General features: G+C 36.1%; 2 protein-coding genes across 3 annotated transcripts; one reads left to right on the top strand and one right to left on the bottom strand.

Moving 5' to 3' along the window:
• Positions 1–1,008: 1,008 nt before the first annotated feature.
• On the top strand, positions 1,009–14,047 carry LOC106054852 (uncharacterized). Of its 2 annotated transcripts, XM_056045725.1 has the most exons (8): positions 1,009–1,196; positions 4,784–4,941; positions 8,460–8,595; positions 9,149–9,202; positions 9,331–9,461; positions 10,821–10,974; positions 12,567–12,638; positions 13,925–14,047. In XM_056045725.1, exons 1-8 carry the CDS (start codon positions 1,046–1,048, stop codon positions 13,945–13,947), a joined length of 879 nt encoding a protein of 292 aa, XP_055901700.1. In that variant the 5' UTR covers positions 1,009–1,045; the 3' UTR covers positions 13,948–14,047. The 2 variants fall into 2 exon arrangements, with proteins under 2 accessions (XP_055901700.1, XP_055901701.1); XM_056045726.1 differs by lacking the exon at positions 10,821–10,974 and having other exon boundaries at positions 13,925–14,037.
• Positions 14,048–14,663: 616 nt separating this feature from the next.
• LOC106054853 (ficolin-2-like) lies at positions 14,664–20,294 on the bottom strand. Its single transcript, XM_056004440.1, has 2 exons — positions 20,248–20,294; positions 14,664–16,048 (listed from the first exon to the last, which is right to left on the bottom strand). The coding sequence occupies exon 2, from the start codon at positions 16,046–16,048 to the stop codon at positions 14,924–14,926; it is 1,125 nt and encodes a 374-aa protein (XP_055860415.1). The 5' UTR covers positions 20,248–20,294; the 3' UTR covers positions 14,664–14,923.
• Positions 20,295–25,030: the final 4,736 nt, after the last annotated feature.

Raw genomic sequence — 25,030 nt, 5'->3', positions numbered from 1 at the left:
TCTCTCTTCGACATCATATAGAGAAGATGATGCGTTTGTGAGCGTCTTACAATGTCTCGGAAAACACTAAAGGTAAAACATTGATTTTACCTGCCCTTGAAGTAGTTTTAAAAACTTGTATTACACAAACCTACATCTGATATTATGAAATTTTTTAAAGCAACAATACAGTTTAAGGGCATATCGGTGGTATAACATTAAAAGCTTCTTATGTAATTCTTTGCAAACGACATAAACAGTTTGGGATCAGCGGTCTAGCAGGGCCTGACAGGATGTAGCGCTGTTTGCTGCAAACTGGCTAAGGGTTGCTGGCTCCTCATTTTTCCTCAGGGTTGACTCACAAAACCTTTCCCATGTTTGAGTATAGCTGCAAGGCAGCAAAAGTTTGAATTCAGTTCTTCTGCTAGGTGGGTAGAAAGCGCCCGCCTTTCCAAAGCTTACTGGTTTTGGCACTAGTTACTCATCTTCGCCGCTTCTCCTGTTAGTGAAAACAATTCTGCGGACTCAATATTTAAGCCACACATGAAAGATCCAGAAATACAAGAGAAACTGCTCTTTGTGAAAACGTTTACAAGAATCCCTAAAGCAAATTACTGAATTAATATTTAATGTTTCATAGAACAGCAAATTCCTATATGAAACATAATATCCGTAGCAATGGATGATGAGCCTACAAAAAACCCAACATTTCCAGTGTGTTTGATTCCAGAAATATATATTTTGTTATTTTAATTGGTTTAAATTTAAATTGTATCAATCTGTAGAACTTCAAATGCAGCTTTAAATTGACTTTTCACTCTTAAACTCAATACAGTTAGACATTAGTTTTAAAAAATGTTGATTGATTTGCAATAATGCAACACAAGTTAAGCAGGGGGTCTACGAAAAATCAGAAACCATGGCAAGGGGTTTACGAGACAAAAAAGTTTGGGAGCCACTGGTTTAGATTCAGACAGTAAACAGTGCTTCAGTTATCAAAAAGTGATGACGTCAAAATGTTGAATTTGTCTTTGTGAAACGGAAGCTTATGGTCTGATAGAACAGAATGTCTTGTAAAACACTTGTAGATATTTTAATTTTCTTGATGATTCCTCAAACAATCTTAACAACATCGCCAGTGTCTGAGAAAGATCTCGGTAAAACTTTAACAGCTAAGAACAGCTTTGTATTCAGCTATGAACTTATTATAAAGAAAGGTAGGACGAACATTTTTTAAGGCATTTTACTTGGTTAAGGGAGATAATACATGTTAGACCTAAGCTTAAATACAGATATGATTATCTACCTTAAAAAAATTAAATCATTATTTGTTTTGTGTATTCTACGGAGGGTTCTTCATTACTTAAGGATTAATACATTCTAGCCCAGATCTTCTGCAGGACAGCTACGGACCCGAATACTTTTTTCTGCCTCAACGTAGCACTCGGGTGGAAACGATCGCTAGAGGAAGTGTTTAGGCTAAATGAATAGCAAAACAAAACTCCTGGGGGAGTGTCTAGGGGAATGCGAGAGCTTTCCCATTGCATTGGTTTGTTCGGCCTTCTGCTATGCATTCTAGTCCATCAGTCCATGCGCCCGGAGTGCCGGATATATCGGAAATAGCAATGCTTTACATTGACATTGACTTGGATCTCTTCCAGACAGAATGGTTTGTTCAAGCAAGCTTACACGCCTAGAGTTTGAAGAGCCTTCAGCTCAACTCTTTTGACAATCACAAGGACGGCAAGGCATAGTAGTGTGCAGAGTTCGAACTCGGGGCTATCGTGACGACAGTTTGGATCGAATAATGCACGAACATGCAGCCATCATATGAAATAGTACAGTATTCTATGTGAATATGATATTGGCTTGCATTATTTAAGCTTGTTAGAAAATACAACTCTCAGACTTAAGACCTGGGACGTTGCTTGTATTTTTTTTCAGCTTTCAGCCTTATACCTTTCAAGTATCTTCTCTCACTTTCTCTCCCTCTCTCTCTCTCTCTCTCACTTTCTCTCTCTCTCTCTCTTTCTCTTTGCATTTTTATGTCTTACCCCCCCCCAACCCCGAAGTGCGAAATTATTTTTCAATTTTAGAGCAAGCAAATATAACAAAAATCCTTTTAAAAAATTATCTAAGGGTAAGAACTCCGCACTCACAACTTTATTTCCCAATAATGTAGATGCTATTTCCCATATTTTATATCAAATAGAATTATTAATTACCAATAATTAATTGACTTATTGTTTTTTTTTTAATTGATTCGTTCTTTGTTAGGTACAACAAATAATTATTTAAGATTTCGAATTGATCTGAGAATGCTTTGGGAGAAATAATGTGAACCATTATCTAAAGGGACCAAACTCTACATATTTAGCCACATCTGAGAATTCTGACAAATTAATTTTCCTTGTCGGTTGTGACCTAAAGAGGATTCAAGAACCAATATTATCAGTTCACATTAAAATGTTTTACATATTTCGGATGTTCCTTCAGAGTTGAAGATAGTTTACTTCCTAGTCCAAACCTCCCGCAGGACGACGGGGGATGGGAGCGGGCAGGGTTTGAACCCTCGACCGTCGATAAATCCGAACGACAGTCTAGCGCGCAAACCGCACGACCAGGCAGCCATCCACATTACCTATTGGCGGGTATAGCTAAAGGTAGTCTATGAGATGTATCGTCAATAACAGACCCCGTGCGACTTTATTGTTAATAACGAGCTCCCATAAGACTGATAGCTAGGTTAAGGTATTTTAGATCAACAGATCAGTGTTAAAGGTGTGCTGGGACCTTCGTCCAGAGGTACATTGGTCCCTACTTGTACTGCCTAGGTTATTAGGTATAACCTCTAGGTATACAATTAAACTAATGTATGCAACACAAGACTTAACAAAGTCGCAGGTAAGCATATATACAAAGTTTATTTACAAAAAAAAAAAGTCAAATAAATGGCCATCAACTCACATGCCGTCTCCACACAAAACCAAAAGATAGACTCAAAATAGTATGGTACACCGCCCTAGTCATATGTTACAGCTATGTAAATAAATGACCATCAACGAACAGGTCTTCTCAACACAAAATAAACAAAAGATACACATACAAAATAGTATGGTACTCCGCTCTAGTCATATGTTACAACTATGTAAATAAATAGCCATCAACTCACTGGCCTTCTCAATACAAAATAAACAAAAGAGACACTCAAAAATTGTATGGCACACCACCCTGATCATATAATATATACACTATCGTCACATTCTGGAACTCACACATCAGTGTAGAAAAATAAAGGTCACAGGCCTCAGGTCGAAACACGACCACTTTTGACCATTCTGGGGTTACAGGCTTCAAGCCGACACAGCCACTTTAAGCCAAATAAACAAAAGGGTCATGATGTACTATAAGCTTCAGGGAAACCTATGAGCCTACAAGCTTCATAGAATCCCACCTATAGACATCCGTTCGCTAAAGCCTATCTGATGATTCAATACAGGTTGAATCCCTCAGAGACAAGGCCAAAAATATGTCACACTTGGGCAGGGCCGGTCTTAGGCCACTGCAGCCTATGCGGCCGCAGTGGGCCCCGCACTTTCATAGGCCCCGCGCGATGCGAATTCTAGGTGTAAATTATTAAATTAAACCATTTTAACTTATTAAAGGGCTCCTGTAATTCTCCTGAAATTATAAAATATAAGAAAAAGTCATAAAAATCTGATGAAATTATTAAAATCTTGTGAAAACTGATGCAAATCTCCTTAAAACAGACAAAATTGTCATTTTGGGGTGTCATTCAATATGGAAAAACGCCAATCCTACTCGCGATTAAAAAAAAACAAACATAACGAAACAGCTTTGTCAGCTTTCATTGAATACAAATGTAATAATAAGCTGAAGTTTAATCAAAATAAGAAGTTCAAATACTTAGTTTACTTTAATTGTCACTGGCATACAAATATAGATCTAATTCTATCTCGACCTCTTCGGAAAAAAAAACAATATTTTGCTAGTCGATAGTAAATCTGAAAGGCAGATCTGAATGTTTATCGGCGTTTTGTTGGAAATCTACTGTAAAGTTAATTTAACAGTGATTTTGTACTTAGTAAACTATAAATAAAACGCAAAGACGATTTTTTTTTCTAATATAAAATCTTAATTTTCACTTATTATCCTTATTACAACGCAAATTAGGCCCCGCGCAATCCGTTTCGCATAGGGCCCCGCAACCTGTAGGACCGGCCGAGCATTTGGGAGTACCCCAGGATGCAGAACATCAGGGTAAAACATACTGCCTGGAAATCATTTGAGACTATATCTACTAATTAATACATTATATAAAATACAATAATGACTAAAGATATACTTAGCCCAAAGATCTCCAGAGCATGGCACACTTCTCCCGACTATCCAAGACACACGACCACCAACAGAAAAAATACAATTTACAACACAGGTCCAGTGGTCAAGCTGGTAACTCAGGAGCAAGTGGCAACTCAACACGGTCTACATGCCCTTATATAAACTTCATAAGGGGAATCACTCTAGTCTTTACAATAGCTCAGAAATAATTAACTCCCCATTATGGCAAATCGGTATAAAAAAAAGTAATTAAGTAGTTGTTAATTGACTAATTAGTTGATTTTTTATTGATTCATGTCTTGTCTATACCAATAAATATTTATTTAGGATGTAGGAGAAATAACGTGTACAAACTTTTTACCAGACAGACAGACTGACTGACAGACAGATATAGTGAGTTGATATAAGCTTTATAAAAACATCCTTTTGTTTCTATCCGCAGCTAAGCTGCCTGGCCACTCGGCATACATTGGCTGTTTCCAGATGACACACGAATGGCGGGATGACTTTGTGACTCATGTCCCACACACGATCGTTGCTAACGTCCAAAAATGTCTCGAAGAATGTTGGGCACGGCGTCAGCGTTTTGCATTACTCAAGGTAAGTAGGTCAACTGTCTGCAAACTCTTTGTATCTGTCGTAAGACTCTAGGAAAACTTCTCTCCATTGGCCTGCCTGGACAACTGTTCTGTCAATCCAAGCAGATATAAATTTGTTACATCCTTATAACCGATGGCAAGGGTTGAAGGCGAGGCCGAAGGCCGAGCACACCGAGGAAACTCTCACATATTCCGTCTACTTTAGTCGTGCGGGTGTGTGCCATAGAACGGCCCATTGAGAAACAGCGTGAGGATGGTGACATCCTGTAATATGCTGGAGAAAAAAAGCGAAGGGAAAAGCCTTTCAATCTAAAATAAAGGGTGGCATCACTTTAACTTATTATTCGCTTATAATATTATCTTCATTGAATAAACATGACATGTAACTTATAATGGTAGTAATGATAAATTAAATGTAAAGAGGCTATTGAGAGGAAAAGGTGAAGAAAATAAGATGAAACAAAGATAAGCTTCAAGGACTAAGAAGGACTCGAGCCACGGACCTCCGAACCGAAAGTGTAACTTGACTATCTTGAATATCTTTTATGTTATTTTCTTCAACTCTTTCATTAAATATTTTTTTGTAGCTTAGTGCAGTTATAATTTGTAACATGTCTTATTTTAATATTTTTTGTTTCAGCACTAAAGTTTCTAACTCCGTTACTGTTTTTCATATACTGAATACATTTTTCAAGTATTAATATCACAATTCCGTGCCAATGTTCCAATGGATTCAAATTTATAAAGTATTACCCGAGTGGTTAAAAAAATATATTTACCTTCAAAAAAGGTTTTCGAAACGGTTGAGTATTTCCCTTGTAAAGCTTTGAATAAATGGCCCTCGAATGTAATCAATGGCAAACAATACGCTCTAATTACTTTATAGCAAAAGGTCGATATCGGTGTTCGTGTGATAGACTCGTTGAAATGTAGTCTGATTAAAATTAGAGAGTGAAATGAAAAAGAACGAATTAACATTTGATGTATCACTATAAGCTAGGATTTAGGGAACAGGACAGTTTTCCTAGAATTGTATAAGAGAAGTTGTTGTTGTTATTTTGATTGATATCAAAAGCATGCACTTTATCTTGTTGTTAACGGGTCATGTCAAAGTAGATTACATAGTCAATTTAACTCGCCCGGTAAACTAGATTTCAAAATCTTAGGGAAACTATTTCACTCAAACTTCTTGACAAGAGCTCAGATCCCGCAGCCAACAATACGATGGAAGCCTGGTCGTCTGGTATACGCTCTGGGCTACAACAAATTCGCCATCCTGTTGGAGGCTTGGGTTTGAATGTCATCATTTTCAATTCCGAAGGAACATCCGAAACATGTAAAACAAATAACAAGTTCATTAATCGCTGAAGACTAAAAGTATTATCATTATTTATCATGGGCGTAGCCAGGATTTTTTTTCGGGGAGGGTTTTGGGGGTGGGGGGATTCCGAGTTTTTTTGTTTTGTTTTTAATTCAAAACCCCATTTAGCTACGATCTTAGAATTTGGTGACTGTAGTTTGCTTTAAAATAATATTGAAGAGAGAGGTTTTCAACTCTAAACGCTCTGTAGGGGAATTTTAAACTCAAAACCACCTGGAGGGGTTTTAAACTTTAAAGAAAAAGCCATCTGGAGGAGGGGGATTTAAACTCAAAACCCCTTTGGCTACGCTCATAGATTTTATAGTGTGTAATTTGCTTTTTTTTATATTGAAGAGGTACTTTTTAGCTTCAAACCCCTACTGGAGGGGGGGGGGGTTAAACTCAAAACCCTTTTGGCTACGCTCATAGAATTTTGATTGTGTAATTTGCTTTTTTAATATTGAAGATGGGGTTTATCGTAAATTTTGGAGGGGGTTTTAAAATCATAATCTTCCTCAACTGTGCTGTTGGAATTTGGGGATTGTTGTTTGCATTTTTTTTTGTTTTGTTTTATAGAAGAGGGGAATTTAACTGCAAAAACCTCTGGTAGGGGGTTTAAAATTCAAAACACCCTGTAGGGGGTTTTAAACTCAAAGCCCCCTGGTAGAGGGATTTGTATCTCAAAACCCCCTGATAGGGGTTTTTTAAATCTCAAAACCCCCTGGTAGGGGGATTTAAACTCAAAACCCCCTGGTAGAGGGTTTTTAACTCAAAACTGCCTCGGCTGTGCTGTGGTAAGTGATGATTTAGTATTAAAATCTCACCTAAAATAAACAAAATGAAAGCAAAATTCAGTCACTTAATTCCGTTCCCCGGGGGCATTTCGTTTCGGGGGGGGGGGTTTGAACCCCAAGAACCCCCCCCTGGCTACGCCCATGTTATTTATCGCTAAAAATACAAAGTCTACAGGCATGTGTTACTGGGTGTATGTAGGCCTATGTGTTTGTATTGGCAGATAGATAATGATGTAGCTTTTAAGTTGCGATTGTTGCAGATGAGCTTATAACAAGCAAAATATAAAAATGCTTTATAAAAAAAATCACAGCTTTAAAAAAGGGAAAGCACAACACAATCACTGCGATAGCTCTCAATTCTGCAAGATGTATTTCCTATTTTTCTATATAAAATAAAATTAATTAATTACAACTAATTAGTGAAGTGATTTTTTTAAAAATTGATACATATGTTGTCTTCGAGAGTGAATAATTGTGCAAAATTTAAACTTGATCCGAGAATGAGAAGTGGGAGAAAAAAAAACTTAAAAACACTCCACCCAGACATACAGACAGACAGAGTGAGCTTTGTAAAAATGGGTGAATGGCTGACGAAAGATGAAAGACAGAACGATGTGTTTTGATTTTAGTTTTGGGTTGAGTTGAAATATAGTTTTAATCGTCTAACATCTCGGTAGTTCATATGTTAATTGACTTTGAAAGATGTCAATATCTATCAATAAAAGTTAACAAGCAAAACATTTTTTTTTAAATCCTTTAAAAAGAAAACAAAGGTTATCTAAGGGAGGAGAACTCCACAATTACAACTATATCTCTCAATAATGTACAAGTTATTCCATTTATCAATATCAAATCAAATAATCATTACCAATAATTAATTCACTATTGTTTAATTTTTAATTTGGTTCATGTTTTATGAAGGAAGATCCATAATTGTTCTAGGTTTCAACTCGATCCGAGAATGGGACTAGGAAAACTAACGTGTACAATTATCTAAGGGGACCAAATCCTACATAATAAGTCATATCTGTGAATACTGAAGGATTAATTTGCCTTGTTGGTATCAAACAAAATAATTAATTACCATCCATTATTAGACTTATTGGTGATTTTTAGTGATTCATGTCCTGTATATGCCAATGAATAATAATGCAACGTTTCAACTTAATCCGAGAATGCGTGTGGGAAAAATAACGTGTACAAACTTTTTACCAGACAGACAGAGTTGATATAAGCTTTGTATAAATTGACGAAGCCATACATAAAGAGTAAAGTTTTACTTCAATTGTATTTGGGTAGATACATATATGTAGTAGACATAATACAGGCGCCTATCAATGGTATCCACTATCTTTGCTCAACAAGGAAGGTCAAACCTGTTGCTGTGCAGTGACGTTGAGAGCCGTGTCTGTCAAAGAGAACTCCGCCTGCACTAGCCCATGTCTAGGGGACAAAAAACAAGCTTGTGGCGCACCTGCCCACTTCAGCATCTACTATACAGGTATTCAGAATTACCTTAACTCTACCAAAAAAAAGCACCTTTTCTGCCTAAAACAATTTTAATTATCTAATTTTTTTATTGTTTGGGCAATGAATAATTGTGCCAAGTTTCAACTTGATTGGAAATAAGAAGTGGTTGGCAAGATTTATACAAATTTTAAACATATTTTTCCCACATTCATTCTCGGATCAAGTTGAAACTTTACATAATTATTTATTTTAACAAACACAACACGAATCCATCCACACACACACACAAAAACAACTAACCAATTAGATATTGATAGTTTATTATTTTGTTCCATATCGAAAGAAGGAAATAAATTATACATTACTGAGAAATGTAGTTGTAAATGTGGAGTCTTTTCCCTTAGATAATCTTCCAAGTGTTTTTCTATTTAGCTTCATGTTTGGTCTATTAGATACTAACCAGACATTTTCTGTGCGTCTGAAGTCATTGACTGGAGTTCAATATAGGACGGAATCATCTTTTTTGAAGTAACGTCTGTGTTTTATAAGATGATATATATAAATATACACCCTTTTTCTTACAGGTTACATAGAAGAGCCTCAGTTCACCAAGTTTTCACTAGTATTTGGGAAGAAACGTAAGATATGTAAAAATGCAATGATATTTCTTACCATCTTCTATCTTTGTTTTTCTTTCTTGTAATAATGTCTTATTCGATGATATCAATGCCATCTATGTATGCCGTCTGCTTGACATTTCTACCAGATTTTGTCGGCTGCTACTATACAAGTGATGAGAATACTCTCTGCCCCTTTTCTTTCACCACTCAGCGTCTTAGAGCAGCAATGTGTATGGATGTTTGTGAAGAGAATGCTTACCTTTATGCCGCCATAACTGTAAGTAGGGTGGCAGCATCATTCCTCTTTGGTGAACTGACTTTAGTTTTGGAATCTTGGGTTTTATATTTCATTCGTGTATTATCTAAACCAATTCGGACCTCAAGGTTTTTAAAAACATAAAGGACAGAGCTTTTGTTAAAATATATAACTAAGGCGTATTCGAGACTGAGATAAATCTATAAATATCAAGCTTATAGATGTATCCGATGTTCAGAATATGGAAGTATTGATAATCAAAGTAATTTATTCAACCTTACATATTGTGTGTACTATTCAGCAATGTAGAGTAATATTTTAAACTCTTTCGGTTGTAGCACAAAGTAGTTTGTATTGTTTAGTTGGCAACATGTGTCTTTCAATGGAGAGTCCTTGACATTGTTTATTTTGTCTACTTATTTTGAAATTTCCCCCAAGGGCCAAGTCTGCATACTGGTAATGTCTATATAGAGTAAAGACCCAACATTCTAGTGCCGTCAACAAGTTGGACACCAAATCACAAAAAAAGCTCGTCATTAGTTTTTATTTAAAAAGAAATGTAGCGATTTTAGTATTTCATAAAGTAGACTTTTAGTATTAACAGTTTAACTATTTGCATTATATATTGGCGTCCAGTTTATTATTGAATCCGCGTAGTTAATTAAAATATTTTTACTATATGTTTTATAGACTATTTAAGATAATATTTAATATTGGAGCTTTTGTTGCTATTGTTCAATAGATAATGAACCATTAAACTCCAGTTCTAGTGGGTAAAAGTAAAGGTTAGTAGTGTGAGTCATCAGAGCTAAGTTAATGGTTCACGAGGGTGTCAAATACTTCTTGTCTTATCTTGTACTTTGTGCTTGCCAGAAAACACTTTAAGAGCATTGACCACAGAAATGGGAAGAGTAGTTCATCATAAGCCCTAATCTATAACGTCCTCTTACACAAACCTTATAAAACTCAAAGTAGGTCAATGTCTCTTTTTCAAGTTTCGGGCGGTCCTTTTCAAATGAAGATTATGTCCTGTTTAATGACCAAAACCTAGTGCAGGACGGCAGAGTTGAGCATGGGACGAGACCAATTGTTATAGAAGGCCTGATCACTGACCTGCAATGTCACAACCTGTGGGCAGTTTAAACCAGTAAAACACTGCTCAAAGATAGTGACGTTGCATTTCAGTGTTGAGTCTTATTGAGACCTATAACGAATGGTCTGGCATGGGACCCACTGGCTGATAATCCGAAGCACTTATCACACGACCAGACAGCCACATTAAAACAGTGTAATGTTAACAATTTAATCTACAATAATTGAAACAATAGTAAATACAAAGTGTGTTCACGAGGACTTAATGCTGAATGGGGTAGTTTCCAGCGTGTAACCAGGTGTTGCTGCACTAGTACACTGGACCAGCCAGCAAACCAAGTGAACAAGAAGATGTGCCAGGCGCTATGTAGCGAGAGTGACCCGGCCAACATGGAGACTTGTGGCAGTGGCTCCCCCTACCATTTCTCTGTTTACAGGACCGGTACGAATATTAAGAGACATTATTTTGCTTTTATTGATTTAATCTGATATAGTGAGAACGTAATAACATAAACTATTTTATCAACGCAACTTGCAAAACAACTTTTAAAGACAATCCTATACCATACTAAACGTTATATTATCGGAGATTTCCATACAAGTCAGAGAACTATAAATAGCTCGCTTTGTGGTGTATCCGGTGTACAAACTAATGGAAGTGTTAAGCTTTGTTTTTTAAAAGGTATAGGATCATTTGTATGCACTTTTTAGCACTACAGAATCAATATTTTCTAAGCACTTCCATTTGTAGCACAAAATAACGTGTACAGAAAATTAATTTCACAAAAGAATACTTGCCCAAAAGTTAACGATGGTATAATGTGGCTAACACAACGGCACATTTATTCACTCACTCAAGCACGTCTGTTTGTCTCTATAGTGGAAGGGAGGGAGGGAGCACTTCTTTATATAAAGTCACTTTGAACAATGTCTTTAGATCTGCACGTCGTACACCCGGTCCCCTAATCCTGCTTGTCAGACCTGAAACTTCAGCGAACACGACCTAATCCAACAAATGGTACAGGTCTTCCACTAAGACCGCGTGAGTACAAATGCTTGTATACATTGTACATTTCGTGATTGATGTGAGTCAATCAATATGGGTGCATTCTTTGTCAATATAAATGTAATCAAAACAAGACAAGGTTATCAAGGACTACTTCTAATAGAGGTCACATGCACAAGATATTGTAGAGCAGGGGCGGACTAGCCATGTGGGGACTTTGGCCAATGTCCTGTGGGCTGGTACTCAAATGTGTCAGCGGGATTGCCGTAGAATGGAAAGCATGAATGGCAGGACGGCTATTGATTAGATTTGTTTAATATTCTCTTATAAAATGTGTATAATCATACTCACTGTGGAAGCGAGTAGTTCGTTAATTTTAGGGATCGTCTTGCTCCTTATCTTATAAATTACAGACGTCCCTTCTTAACACAAGATAATTACGTCCCTCGTGCATCCATGTGTCTTTCTAGTCACGCATGTTAATTAGAGATTTAAACTCTGCTAAGTCGTTGGTTTTCCTGGCTGATGAAATCTGATGTATGTTACAAATACGTTATCGAGAATTCTCCACGATAACTATAATTCCTTTTCCAGTGTTATGTTTTCATTTTTAATTAATATTCGTATAGTTTTAAAATCATGTAGTAAAGTATTCATATGGTCAATCTGCTTACCAACTGGTACAAATAGGCCTGCAAAACGTTACGTCATGCCACGCACGTATGCATGATAAATGATCAAACTGAACATATTGATTTTGAGATCAAAATTACAATTGGATGATCATACAATATGTAGACAAGATTACATAAATATGCTAGCGCCGATTTTGCCCGCCTCTATTGTAGCGTGCTGGGTTGAACTGTCACTGTACAATAAGTTGAATAGCACAATAATCTTAAGATATATTTATTTATTATTATTTGTAAGACTTACGCCTGTCTTATAAGGCCTATATAATAACATTAATGTTTGATTGTGTAGGCTTCTTTAATACATGTAGCCTACAAACTTTGCAATTGCCTCAGGTCTGTTTCAAACTGTGCCAGACTACAAGAGACCAGAATACGACCACGTGTGGATGCACCCCAATGTCAATGGTGAGTACGTCTTAAGGCGCCCGACACTAAGTATTGCAGCGCCCTGGGAGCGCTTTGATTGATTAATGCTCTGTATTTATATCGGATTCCTCTACATCAATTAGCAGCAGGGGCGTTGACTGGAGAAAGGCATAAGAAAGTACGAGAACACGCAAAAAAGAATTGCCAGACAAGACGAAGAAATAATTTCTGAATTTAATTAATTAATTAATTAATTTAACATAATTAATCCATACCTAAATCTTTTAAATTGGTCTGGTTGGGGGGAGCTGTGGGAGGCTTTTTTTTAAAACAAGTTTAAAGTTTCAATGAGTAAATTAGAAACTAATTGAACCATAGAGCTGTAATGGAGTACCATTTCTAAGATTTAACTATTGTATTCATGCTTAAATACAGCTAGAAACTCAGTGGTACTACCATATTGCCAGAGGAATTCTGGAAATTGTATAGTTACCCTGCTACCCAACAGCCTATATTTGTGTATTATTGATTTTTTTAAAGATTTAACACTTCTATGACTGCATTGTCGAGTGAAGCACTCTTCGGGCACTTTTGAAGAAACGCCCAAAATTTGTATTTAAAAAAAAGTTTTGATTGATAGATTAGTGTAAAGAGTTTAAAATTAATACTTTACAAAAAATAATTTAAATTTCACTTATACTAAGGGAAAATAATTTATCCGAATGTCTTTTGAATTTTTATATGGAAAGCAAAAGATTATCACAAAAATATCACACTTGAGGACTAACTCAAGCACATCCGAGCATACCCATTAGTAATCCCAGCCGTCATTGAAATCAGAGTTTAGTATTCATCACCCCATTGCTCTGAAAAACCACTCTGCTAAAATATCACTGTCAATCATGAAAGAACGTAGATCTTTTAAAAAAAAACGCGAGAAGAGAGGCAGGCAAGCAGCAGACACAACCTACCCATGTCATTATTTGGCCGGCTTTTTAGAGCAAGTATTCGACTCCATAGCCATCTTCGAGTTTATAGGAAATTAGAAGTGGGGTCATATTCGAGAGGCCAAGTACGCTTGGTTGGCTACCTATGAAAAGGCTAGAGTTTGGACACCCGACTAGAGCAGAGTTGTGTTTACTAAAGGCAGCATGGAAAACCTTCTTCCAGATACCTCACTTCCCCCACAGGTCCACAAATGCTATAAGCTTCAAAGTGGCGCTATATAAAAGCTATAATTTTTACAAAGAAGGGTCATTCAAGGGTCTATATATCTATCCGATTAAAGATTGTTTTCAAATGCATATATTGTTTATGTTTTCCAGAGCGCGACATTCACTTATTGTGATACAATGTCAAGTCAGCGCAAAATGTAAGACAGTCTTCACTTTATGTCAAGTAAAATATGATCAAATATAATCTTATTTTTTTTTTATCTTATAATTGTGGCCAGTTTTTTTGCTTGAATATGTTTCAAATTGGATTTGTGTTTCTTATTTCCCTTCCGTTATACGGTGACTGTGTTTTGAAAGAAAGTAAATGACACAGAGAAAAGAGAGAGAAAGTTGGAAAGGGTGTAAGAGAGAGAGGGGTAAGAGTGAAGAAGAAAATAAGGTTAGAGAATGTGAGGAAAATAGTGAGTGAAAATAAAAGAGAGTGTGAGACAAAGAGAGTGAGAAAGAGAAGGTAAGAGAAAAATAGAGACAGATGGCGAAAGAGAGAGAGAGAGAAAGAGAGAGCTAATGACATGGAATGTGAGATACAAGAAAAAGCTTTAGAGAGAAATAAAAAGTGAATAATAGAGAGAGGGGGTGTGAGGATAATTAGGATAGAGAGAGAGACACAGACAGAGATATTTACAATACCAATACTTGTAACATGTTAATAGCGTAAATTTCAATGTTTAATAACTCACAAGTTAAATTACATTTTTAAGGGGAAAATGGCAATGCTAATATACATATATTACATGGTGATGTAAGTGCTAGCTTGTCCTATTATACCTTAGAAAACTAAGCGTTTACAGTTTGTACATTTATCAGATCTTCAGTGACACAACCCAATTTATACTTCCATGAGACGTTCATTTATTGCTAGACTGTGCGCTTTCAAATAAATATACATCTCTAAAGAAACGCTATAACAAAACATGAAATATGATTTAAAATGTTTATTTACTGGTCAGAATCAATTCTATAAACATTTGAACAATAGTTGATTTTAAAAAATTATAAAAGAATAAAAATTAAAGAATAAAAATTAATACCAGTATTGAAATTATACACTATTTATCTCCCTTTGATTATTGTATTTTGCGTTATTAGTTACTTATAAAAGTACATGCCTACGTAAGTAAACATATTGGCATATTTCTCCACGTCTATTCCAAAAAATGTCATCTTTCCGGAAGTCGACGTCAGTCTTCCCATTGGGTTGCATATTAAAATATTGTAAATGCCCGTGTCTTCAAACCACCATCCAGAGTTTCCTTGGGCGGCAAGGTCGTCACTGTCATCATCATTGTCGCTATCGATAGTCGAAAACGACTTACCCGACACTAGACAGTTCTTTAGCAGAAGATTCCAGAAGTTGCTGTTGACTTTCGAATTGGCATAGGTGAGTGTGTAATGTGTGGAGGAGTTTGAAATGGCCACTCCGCTGTAATCCCAATTGAAATTATATGCGTTGCTGTTAAATACCAGTTCCAGTTTCATGTTGGTAAAGTTGCTGCTGATCACAGATCTCATGTTCTCCAGACCCAGCCAAAAGTTGTTGTCGTTGATGTAGTATCCCTGGGAGTAGAGTGACCAGCTCTTGTTGTGGTCAGCTGTTCCGTCATTTTTGAAGGCGTAGACTTTGACTTCCCCTGAGGAGGTCACCTCGCATAGGACTTGAGTCAAGTTGGCGAGCCTCGCTTCGATCCAAAATAAGCCAGTGGAATTGGAGTCGTTGCAAAGCTTTGGACCACTTTCGCAGCTCGTGCCAGAACTTACTGGAATGCAGCGGGTTCCGCTGTTGGTAGCGCTGGTAGTTTCTCCACCTTCGCTTGCATGTGTAAAATTGACAATGTCCAGGTAAACTGCTATAGTGACGGGGTCTTCCAGTTTGCAGTTCCCCAAGTATATATATTCGCACTCAGCATAAAAGTAGCAGCCACCTAATCTGTCTTTCACAACTCCCTTGCACGATGTGGAAGAGCTACACTGAGAGATGCAGTGCAGAAAACTTATCGCCATCTTTCTCTCTAAACATTTGCTGACTACCAAGCTTTCATCTGAAGAGGCGTAGCATCCGACAACTTTGGTGTAATTTCTAACTGACAGCATAGTTGTCCTACACACGTCAAAGTTAAAGGTAAACAACAGAGACAGAGCTAGCAATAGTGTCGCCTCAGTTCTGCAAATCTTTCCAACAAGTGTCAATGTTTCGATTTTGTTAGCTCCCTTCATCTGTTTGAATATAAAAACAAAAACAAAAAAAAACTAAATGTCATTTTATTAAAGAAATCTCTAAGGAAAACATACTACTCAGAGGCATGACTTCATAAAAATATTGGTCTTAACTATTGGCCTATCACTTTCGCTCTCTCTCTCTCTCTCTCTCTCTCTCTCTCTTTCGTTCACACTCTTTTTTCTCTCTAGCTTACTATCTTCTCACCTATTCAATAGTCAAAAGATGGAAGTTGGTCGAAATAAAATAAAAACAAAAAAAAATTATTTATTTCAAGCTAAAATTTTGCATATTGTAGTGTGGCGGGTTAGCTAAGTTGATAGAGCGTCGCGGGTTTGATCTCAACAGACACAAAATAGAGCAGTGCGATTCATAACAAACGAATATTCACATTTGACTAGAGTAACACCTTTAGTAAAATCACTAAATTTAGAAAGCCTTCAGGACAGAAGGCTCAAAAGTAAAGTAGCAATCATACATAAAACACTGAACCATAATCTTCAAATACAAAAACAAAATTTAATAAAATACTCTGAAAGACACAAAGATAAAGGCACATTCCTCGTCCCATATGCTAGGACAAATTTGTACAAATACTCCTTCTTCCCTAGTGCTATTAGAGCATGGAATGGGTTGCCTGAGCTAGCCAGGAAAACCAGTGACTTGGCAGAATTTAAGTCATTGGTTAATATGCATGACTAAATGCATGACGCGTAGGACGTAATCATCTTCTTTTTTGAAGTAACGTCTGTATTATATAAGATAAGATAAGATAATATTGCAAATTATGTTTCGTATTTCAAATACTAATACAATATTAATGTTGAGTTTACTATATTATTGTAACATGAAGCAGGGATTGATTTTTTTTTTGTCTGACCTAAATTAGGCCTACAGTAGATGTAATAGTAAAAATTTGGTTTTACTTAATGATTTAGTAGTTTATGAATGTTGAGAAAAATAATAAATCCAAATAAAAGGTTAGACATGTATTTTATAGCGTACAGTCTCATAGATATAGTTGAAGCTTACCGTTTTCTTCCCTTTTTGGGTGGGTGGGGGGAGGACTTTAAAAAGGTCTATCTGGATGGAATCTTGTACAGGCTATTTCTTCCACTTCCCATACTGGGATCAAGTTAACACTTTGCACAATTATTCATTGTCGATAAGCACAAACTCATTTCAATGTGACTGTGAAGTCCACTTTTCGCTTTGAAAAGCTGACCACACACAAGACATGGACAGGTTAGGTCTGTTGCTTTTTCTCTTTGTTTTTTTACAAAGCGTATATCAAATCACTCTGTCTTTTTTTTTTTATCTGTATGTCTGTCTGGTAGAAAAAAAAAAACTATTTTTTTCTTCCACACCCATTCTTGAATCAAGTTGAATCTTTGCACAATTATTCATTGACATAGACAAGAGGTGAATCAAAAATAAAAAAGCAACCAATTAGAAAATTAATTACTGGTAATTCATTATTTTGTTCGATACCAACAAGAGAAACAATACTTCAATATTCACAAATATAACTAAAAAAAATGTGTTGGGTTTTGTCCCGTTAAACAACTATTAACATTATTTTTCCCTCACACATTCTCCTATCAAGTTGATACTTTAAACAATTATTTATTGCACCTAACAAAATGTGAATCAATAAACAAAAATACTCAATTAGTCAATTAATTATTGGTAATTAATTATTTTCATTTGATATCGAATAAGGGAAATAGCTTGTACATTATTGATAGATGTATTTTTAAAGGCGGAATTCTTTCCCTTTTGATAGCCTTTTTTAAAAGTTTTTTTTTTATATAATACTTGTTTTTCTCTTTGTTCTATGCTGATGGCTGTCCTCTATCTTAAGACTTTATGCCTTGAAGAGAGATCAGGCGCTAGAATTTCCAAGTCAAATCAGAACACAATTTGTGACTTGACAAATCTATGGTTCAGTGTAAGGTACTGAAATATTCACTCTCTGTAGAGACACTATGTGGTAGACGGCTGTTTATGTTATGATCAGAACACAATTGAAGCTAAAAGTATTTGCACCAGCTAGTCCTTAGCCTACTTGACAGAGAAGGTCACTGAAGAGATGGTTATATCTTGGTCAGATAGACAGCAAATTAAAGCAAATGATTAACTACATGATTACTAGTAAGAAGAACATAGAAAATGAGACTACCACGTGAAACAGGGTGATTAAGAGAGGGCATGATGGGAAACATAAATTAGTTGTTCCTGGAATCTTATTAGAGGACAAACGCAGACGGCGAAAAGAAAATCTAAATCGACCACCTGCGGACAATGGTTATGCTTGCACTGGATGTGGCAAAATATGTAGGTCACAGCTGGATCTGCGCACCCACGGGAAATACTGCATTCCTCACTAATCTTCGGACTCGAAGACAAGCCTTATTATTATTATTATTAGAGTGTATACTTTTTTGGGGGTAAATATTTTCTTATGAGGGATATGTATTTAGGGGACTGTATTGTGGATTTCCTTGGATATTGATTTATTATGTGATGTATTTTATATAACCCTTGTATTACTCTATTTTATCCTGTATCATTTTATATAAATATCCTTCTTTAATTATATTATATAATTAAACAAATCTGCTAAGACTGGACTTTGACTGTGTGTCTTAAACGTGGTTTGTTGGTTATATGTGCATTGGCATCAGAACAGGTAAAAGAACTCAAGCACGCTTACATGCACGCTACATCTACGCTCTCTAAATTGAACAGGGACGTAAATAACGCCCCTTGACATCATTCATAGAGACGTTTCTATTTAGTTCATGGAAACTTCTGTGTACATCGAAAAAGTTCACTGTTCAATATGTTTAATTGATCCCTTAGATAGGCCTCGCTTAAAGTGAAAACAAGGAAATAAAAAAATTCCTATAGAATTCTTTAAAAAAAAGCAACCTATTGCATGCTGGTGATATTTTTTTTAATTCCATATTCTTCGCAAACCTCAAGGGTCATGCGCTCTAAACTGTCATTTCAATAGCCCCGAGTTTAAACACAGCCCGCCGCCATCCCTTCGTTCTCCAGGAAGTTTGGGCTAGGGTGTTATTATCTTCCAAACGGTCATTCGAAACATGTAGAACAAACAAATACTAGACATCAATTATCAAAGTAATAGGCCAGCGTTTGCCAAACTTTTTCTTTAACGGAACACTTGGCAGATTCTGAATATTTAGCGAAACACGTTGCTTATATTTTACATAGATTACGTGGTGGCCAACTAGTTACTTATTCCAGTAGTTAGTGGAACACTTATTAAGGTGTTCCACGAAACACAGTTTGGAAAACACTGTAATAGACTAACCTACTGGGGGGGGGGGGCAATGAAGAACCCATTTCTGACACTTATAAAAAATAAAGAAAAAAACTTTAAGAGGGGAAAAAATAATGTAAAGTGTTACAATAGCAATAATTATGTTACCGAGAAGAGAAACATTTAAGTCTTTTTAAAAGTGCTACTTAGCGTTACCCTGAACGGTTAAAAATTTAACTTAAAAGAATAGACAATTTAAGACGTCATTAATTTAGTCTACATTTTAGCACTTAAAATATTTTTTAAAAAAGGATACTTACTGTAATTTTCACATTTGGAAAAAAAAAGGTTTTGCCTTCTGAGAAGTAAAATTAAGATTGTCTTGGTTGCGAAGAACGACACGGCGAGGGTAAGACCACAATGACCAAAGTTTACGAACATGAGTGGCCGGTGTTGGTTGAATCACAAGGGAAGGCAACTCTCTAGTGCTAGTCATTAAAAGGATAAACAATGGCGAGAGCTTTCGTGAAAATTGATATTAACGATGACGTCATTGATTTGTGTGCATATGTGTGTGTGTCCCGTATCTACACTTTTTGTGCATTAATGCGACAATGGACCCTCCCCATCGACTGAGAAAAATGATATTGTCTCTTTTTTTTTTCCAACGTATTTTCATGCATTTACCAGCTAAAAATAATCGCTTGTTAATACAATGAAGAAACGGTCCACTTGTGGAGGATTATATTATGAAGTATTAAGCAAGGAGTATATAATATTTTCAGATGAAATAAGTTTTCATAATTTGAAAAGGATCAAGAACAAATTGGATCTTGAATATCAACTGTACTGAACATGGTCCATTAGCTAGGTTAGCGGTTAATTTTTACAAAACCTATGTCAACTCACTCGATCTGAAGTAGGCCTACAAGTTTCGTACACGCAATTTTTTTCATCTTCCCATCCCCGGATAAAGTTGAAATTTTGCACAATTAGGCAACACATAAATCAATACAAAAAACAAAGAAACAAACAATTAGTTAATTATTTATTGTAATTAATTACTGTGTTTGGTATCGAACAAGGGAAAGAACTGGTACTTGACTGATGTGGTGGTCTAATGTTGAATTAGACCTCTTTATACTTTGCGTAGAGAATTAGATCGTCACTTAAAAGTTTGAAACTAACAATAGATAACTATAAAACCTTCCATTTTCATAAGCACTTCAATGGCACAGTGGTTAGCATATAGGTTTCAGCCCTCGAGTTCGAATTCAAGTCGTAAAACCTTTTTATAAAATGCATTTCAAAAGCGACCACGGTAACTTTCACTCAGATACCCCCCCCCCTTCTTTCTTTCTTACCCTCCCTCTTTTCCCAAGTGGTCCATATAAGTGATAAGATCATAGCGCATTCAGAAATCTAAAAGCATGAAATCGCGCTAAACAACAACAACAAAAAAAAACCAATGGGTCAAAATGTTGTTAATCACACAGATTTATTATTGATACTGTAGATCTAATTATAATAGGCCTAAAATTAATGGCAATGGTTTCGATTCCGAAGATTAAGAATGATAGCGTTGTTGACTCCGCAAACCCAGTTGAGTTGCGACCTGTTTATTTTCCGCATTTCATGCTGACAAAGCCGTTGTCCACCTATTTAAGTTTTCTTTCCTTCTTCTGTGCCTGTCTTAAATAATGGCTTTCCTTTGTGTGTCCCGCAGCCTTGTGAGAGCTCTTTCGGTGGCCTTCTGCTGCCAGATACTTTGCCCTATGCTGGTGAGGGCGAAATGGCGCCTGAGTTGATTTTAATAGCATGGTTGTCTCCCAAGCGGGATAAGCGTCCTACCCAACGCAGATGTCGAATGGCAATTAGCTCTTCTATATTGTCCACATCGGCCTCCAGCCGAAAATAGGGTTCCACGACAATTCGTTCACCCGACAATTCGTTCACATGACTATCATTCACCCAACATATCGCTCACCGACATTTTGTTCACCAACAGTTGGTTCACGACAAATAGTTCACACGACAAATCGTTCACTGACAATTCGTTCACCGACAAATCATTCTCTAGATCGTAAGATATTGTTAATATTATATATTCTCATCGCGTGTTAAATGTGTTTATATTAAAACTTTTGTAGCTATTTAAAAAAAACCCACAAAACTTTTGATTGCTAGAGACCGGGCTTAATCTCCATTTCTATGTTATTTTTTTTTTTAATTTTTCGTTAATGAGGACAGTATGTGATAGAAATTATACTTTTAAAAAAAATGCGATCTGACAACAAGCTAGCTGAAAAATGTAAATGGGCCGTCAATTAACTATAGGCAACATTTTTACATTCATCATGTAGGCCTTCTTTTACACTCATGTCCGTCATGTAGTTTTGTTACCCCCACATTTATTTATCTTTTTAATAGCGGTCCAAATTGTAATTGTCATACCTGTGCCATCATGCCGTCATGATCAACACTCTTTAGGGCCTCCCTCGCCTCTTCTATACCCCCCCCCCTCTTTTTTTTTATCTACCCATTCAGCTGGATACTTAACACATAGATGAGTGCTAGACAGAATGGCGGCTCTAGAAGCACTACAACTTTATCGGACAGGGAACCGTCACCCATACAAAGAGAAATAATTCATTGACCAGTCGTTGTTTTGTTACATTCATCTACACGTTGGCAAAACATTGGGGAAAGTTTGTTTTTAAATTATCTTTGAGTATTTTAAACATATTTTTTTAATTAATTTATATTTGTTTGTTTTTTTTTTTTACATTTTTTTTGTACCTAACTTGACGTGCCTATTGGACATTTTCACTATAAAGTAAACAGTGAACAAAGAATTAACAAAAAAGAATTTACAAAAAAGAATTATTAAAGAAATCCGGATTTTTTCTTTCTTTGGGAAATAATAGCTACAAAAGTTTTAACTTAAAAAAAAATAAAAATTTCTTTGGGAAATAATAGCTACAAAAGTTTTAACTTAAAAAAAAATAAAAATTTCTTTGGGAAATAATAGCTACAAAAGTTTTAACTTAAAAAAAAATAAATAAACACGCGACGAGAATATATGATATTAACAATATTATCCAACAATATCTAGTGAACGATTCGTTTGTGAATGACTGTGAACACTTTGTCGGTAAACGAATTGTCAGTGAACGATTTGTCGGTGAACAAGTAGTCTTTAGAAGAGTTTGGGAATGGTGAAGTTTGAATGTACTAATCGTTGCGCTGACGAATTATAACGCTACTCACGCACAGACAATATTTTAGATGAAATCCCTCCCGACTGTAGAGAACCGCTTGCTATAAGGTTTAGATTTATAAATAACAAAATAAAAAAGTCACGGGTAAAGAGTGGACTAAATTGCGAATTGAGGGATAGGCCTATAAAAAGGGTGTGTGGGTAAAAGTTCATTGTTGGTAATAATGGCTTTCTATTTAAGGATGCCAAAAACAAATTATCCGATGTCTCTGTAATGTTGGCTGGTCCACTGAATAATAAAAGATTCAGGTCACACTAACCAGAAATACGTTTTAGGAATTCATGGGCAAACCTTGACATTGGAAGATATTGTGTTGCTGGGGGGGGGGGGGGGGATTTCATTGAAAATATTGTGTGCGTGAGTTGCGTTATAATACGTTCAAATTTCACCATTCCCAAACTCTTCTACAGACTACTTGTGGTTAATCATGACTACGTCTATATGGTCTACGTTGAAAACTGAACACATACCGTTCTAGACCATAGTGTATATTGGTATATTGTCACTGGCGGATCCAGAACTTTGGAGTGGGGGGGGGGGGCGATTTTTTTCCAAACCCTAACCCTAACGCCCAGTAAACCCTAACCCTATACATAAACGTGCGTACAGCATGTATATATATATATATATATATATATATATATATATATATATATATATATATATATATATATATATATATATATATATATATATATATATATATATATATACGTGCGTCTACAGCTTATTACTTATTAGTGGTGTTCGGGGCAAAGCCCCACACGCCAAAAGCGTTTTCTTGCATTTCTCACTGCAGAAACGCATTCTCCTGACATCTACAGCTTATTATTCATCAGTGAGGTTCGGGGCGAAACCTCGACGCTAAAAGCGTTTTCTGGCATTCTTCACTGCAGTAACGCATTCTCCTGACCTATAGCTCATTATTCATTCTATTATAAAGTGCCTTTTGAATAATGAGAAAAATATTCTAATATGAATTTATAGTCCCTTAAATACATTGCAAATAAAACCGATTTGTTCTTTGAAAAGATTAGATACCCCACATATTTAGATTAAGGTTTTGAAGATCGCCGCCGGAAAAAAAAATTCGATTAATAATATTCAATAAAATTCTAGCATAAATTGTGAGTTATAGTCCTAAATTTATTTAACTAGAAAAATATGAGATAGAGTAAAGGTTGGAAAAAGTCGACTAGGAAAAGATTATCTGGCTTTTGAACTAATCTCAACCGTGACTGTTATATTGAAAAATTTCGTTTGAATTATAACTTTTCCAAAGCAAAGTCTTTCTTAAAATAGTTATGATAAATTCATGTGAAATTACACAAACTCTGTCTGGAAAGGGGAAGGGCGGTAAAATGAAAACGATTAATTCTCGCTCTTTTTTATAATTTCTGCTATTGATTGCATTTTGCATTAAAGAATAGGGGTTGGGCGACTCGATATAAGAATTTACTTTATAGCATATATAAATTATATTAGTGACAGATTTTTGTAATTTTGTAATTTCTTACTATAATACAAAAAGAAAAAGTATTGATTTGTCCGATTGGGGGAAGGGGATTGCATGTATCGCACTTCCACCTGTTTATATTATATAGATATTCGACTAATTTTGTTCACATACTATGATTTCTCCATAAAAGTAGGACCGCCCCCCTCACTCAAAGGGTTTAGATGGGAAGGGTGGTGGAGGTATTCGCTCTTTCCCTTCCAATCGGCCAACAGGTGAACGAAATTATATAAAGACCGGTTAAAATACCAATAACAAGTTTTAATCATATAGATATTTAATTGATTCTGTTAGCAAGCTGTGATTTCTACAAATAAATAGGATCGCCCCCCACTCGAAAGTGTATGGTGGGAAGGGGCGGATTGATGCCATCGCCCCCTCCCGACCCTACCAAATCGGCCAAAATACTAGAAGGGGGGCGAAATAATCTAAAAATAGGTTGAAATATAAATAATTAGTATATATTATTAACATAAGTAATAAATTCGCATACAAATTGTGTGAATTCTATACTATAATTCGTCCGCCCCCCCCCCCGAAGGGGGGGGGGGTCGGCCGAGTGGGGGGGGGGGGGGGCGATCGCCCCTACCGCCCCCCCCCCCCCCCTGGATCCGCCAGTGTATATTGTATATGTCGTGTATTGAGTAAAGAAAAGGTTGGCTGCTTGCTCGTCTCGATGGTGTGTACCCTGCCCCCCCACCCGTCGTCATGAAGGAGGTTTGGGCTAAGATGTAGAATATATTCAAGTCGGAAGGAACATCCGAAACACCCGGTATGTAAAACAAAACAACACTATAATTCATATATTTTATACCCACGTTTAAACATGCCGCGGGTTCACTTGTGGGATCTTGCTAATTAATATTGAGTCCACAGACCTATATAATATATATCT

Source organism: Biomphalaria glabrata, chromosome 11, assembly GCF_947242115.1.
Source record: "Biomphalaria glabrata chromosome 11, xgBioGlab47.1, whole genome shotgun sequence".
NCBI classification, from domain to species: domain Eukaryota; kingdom Metazoa; phylum Mollusca; class Gastropoda; family Planorbidae; genus Biomphalaria; species Biomphalaria glabrata.
This window is presented reverse-complemented; position numbering and strand designations above follow the sequence as displayed.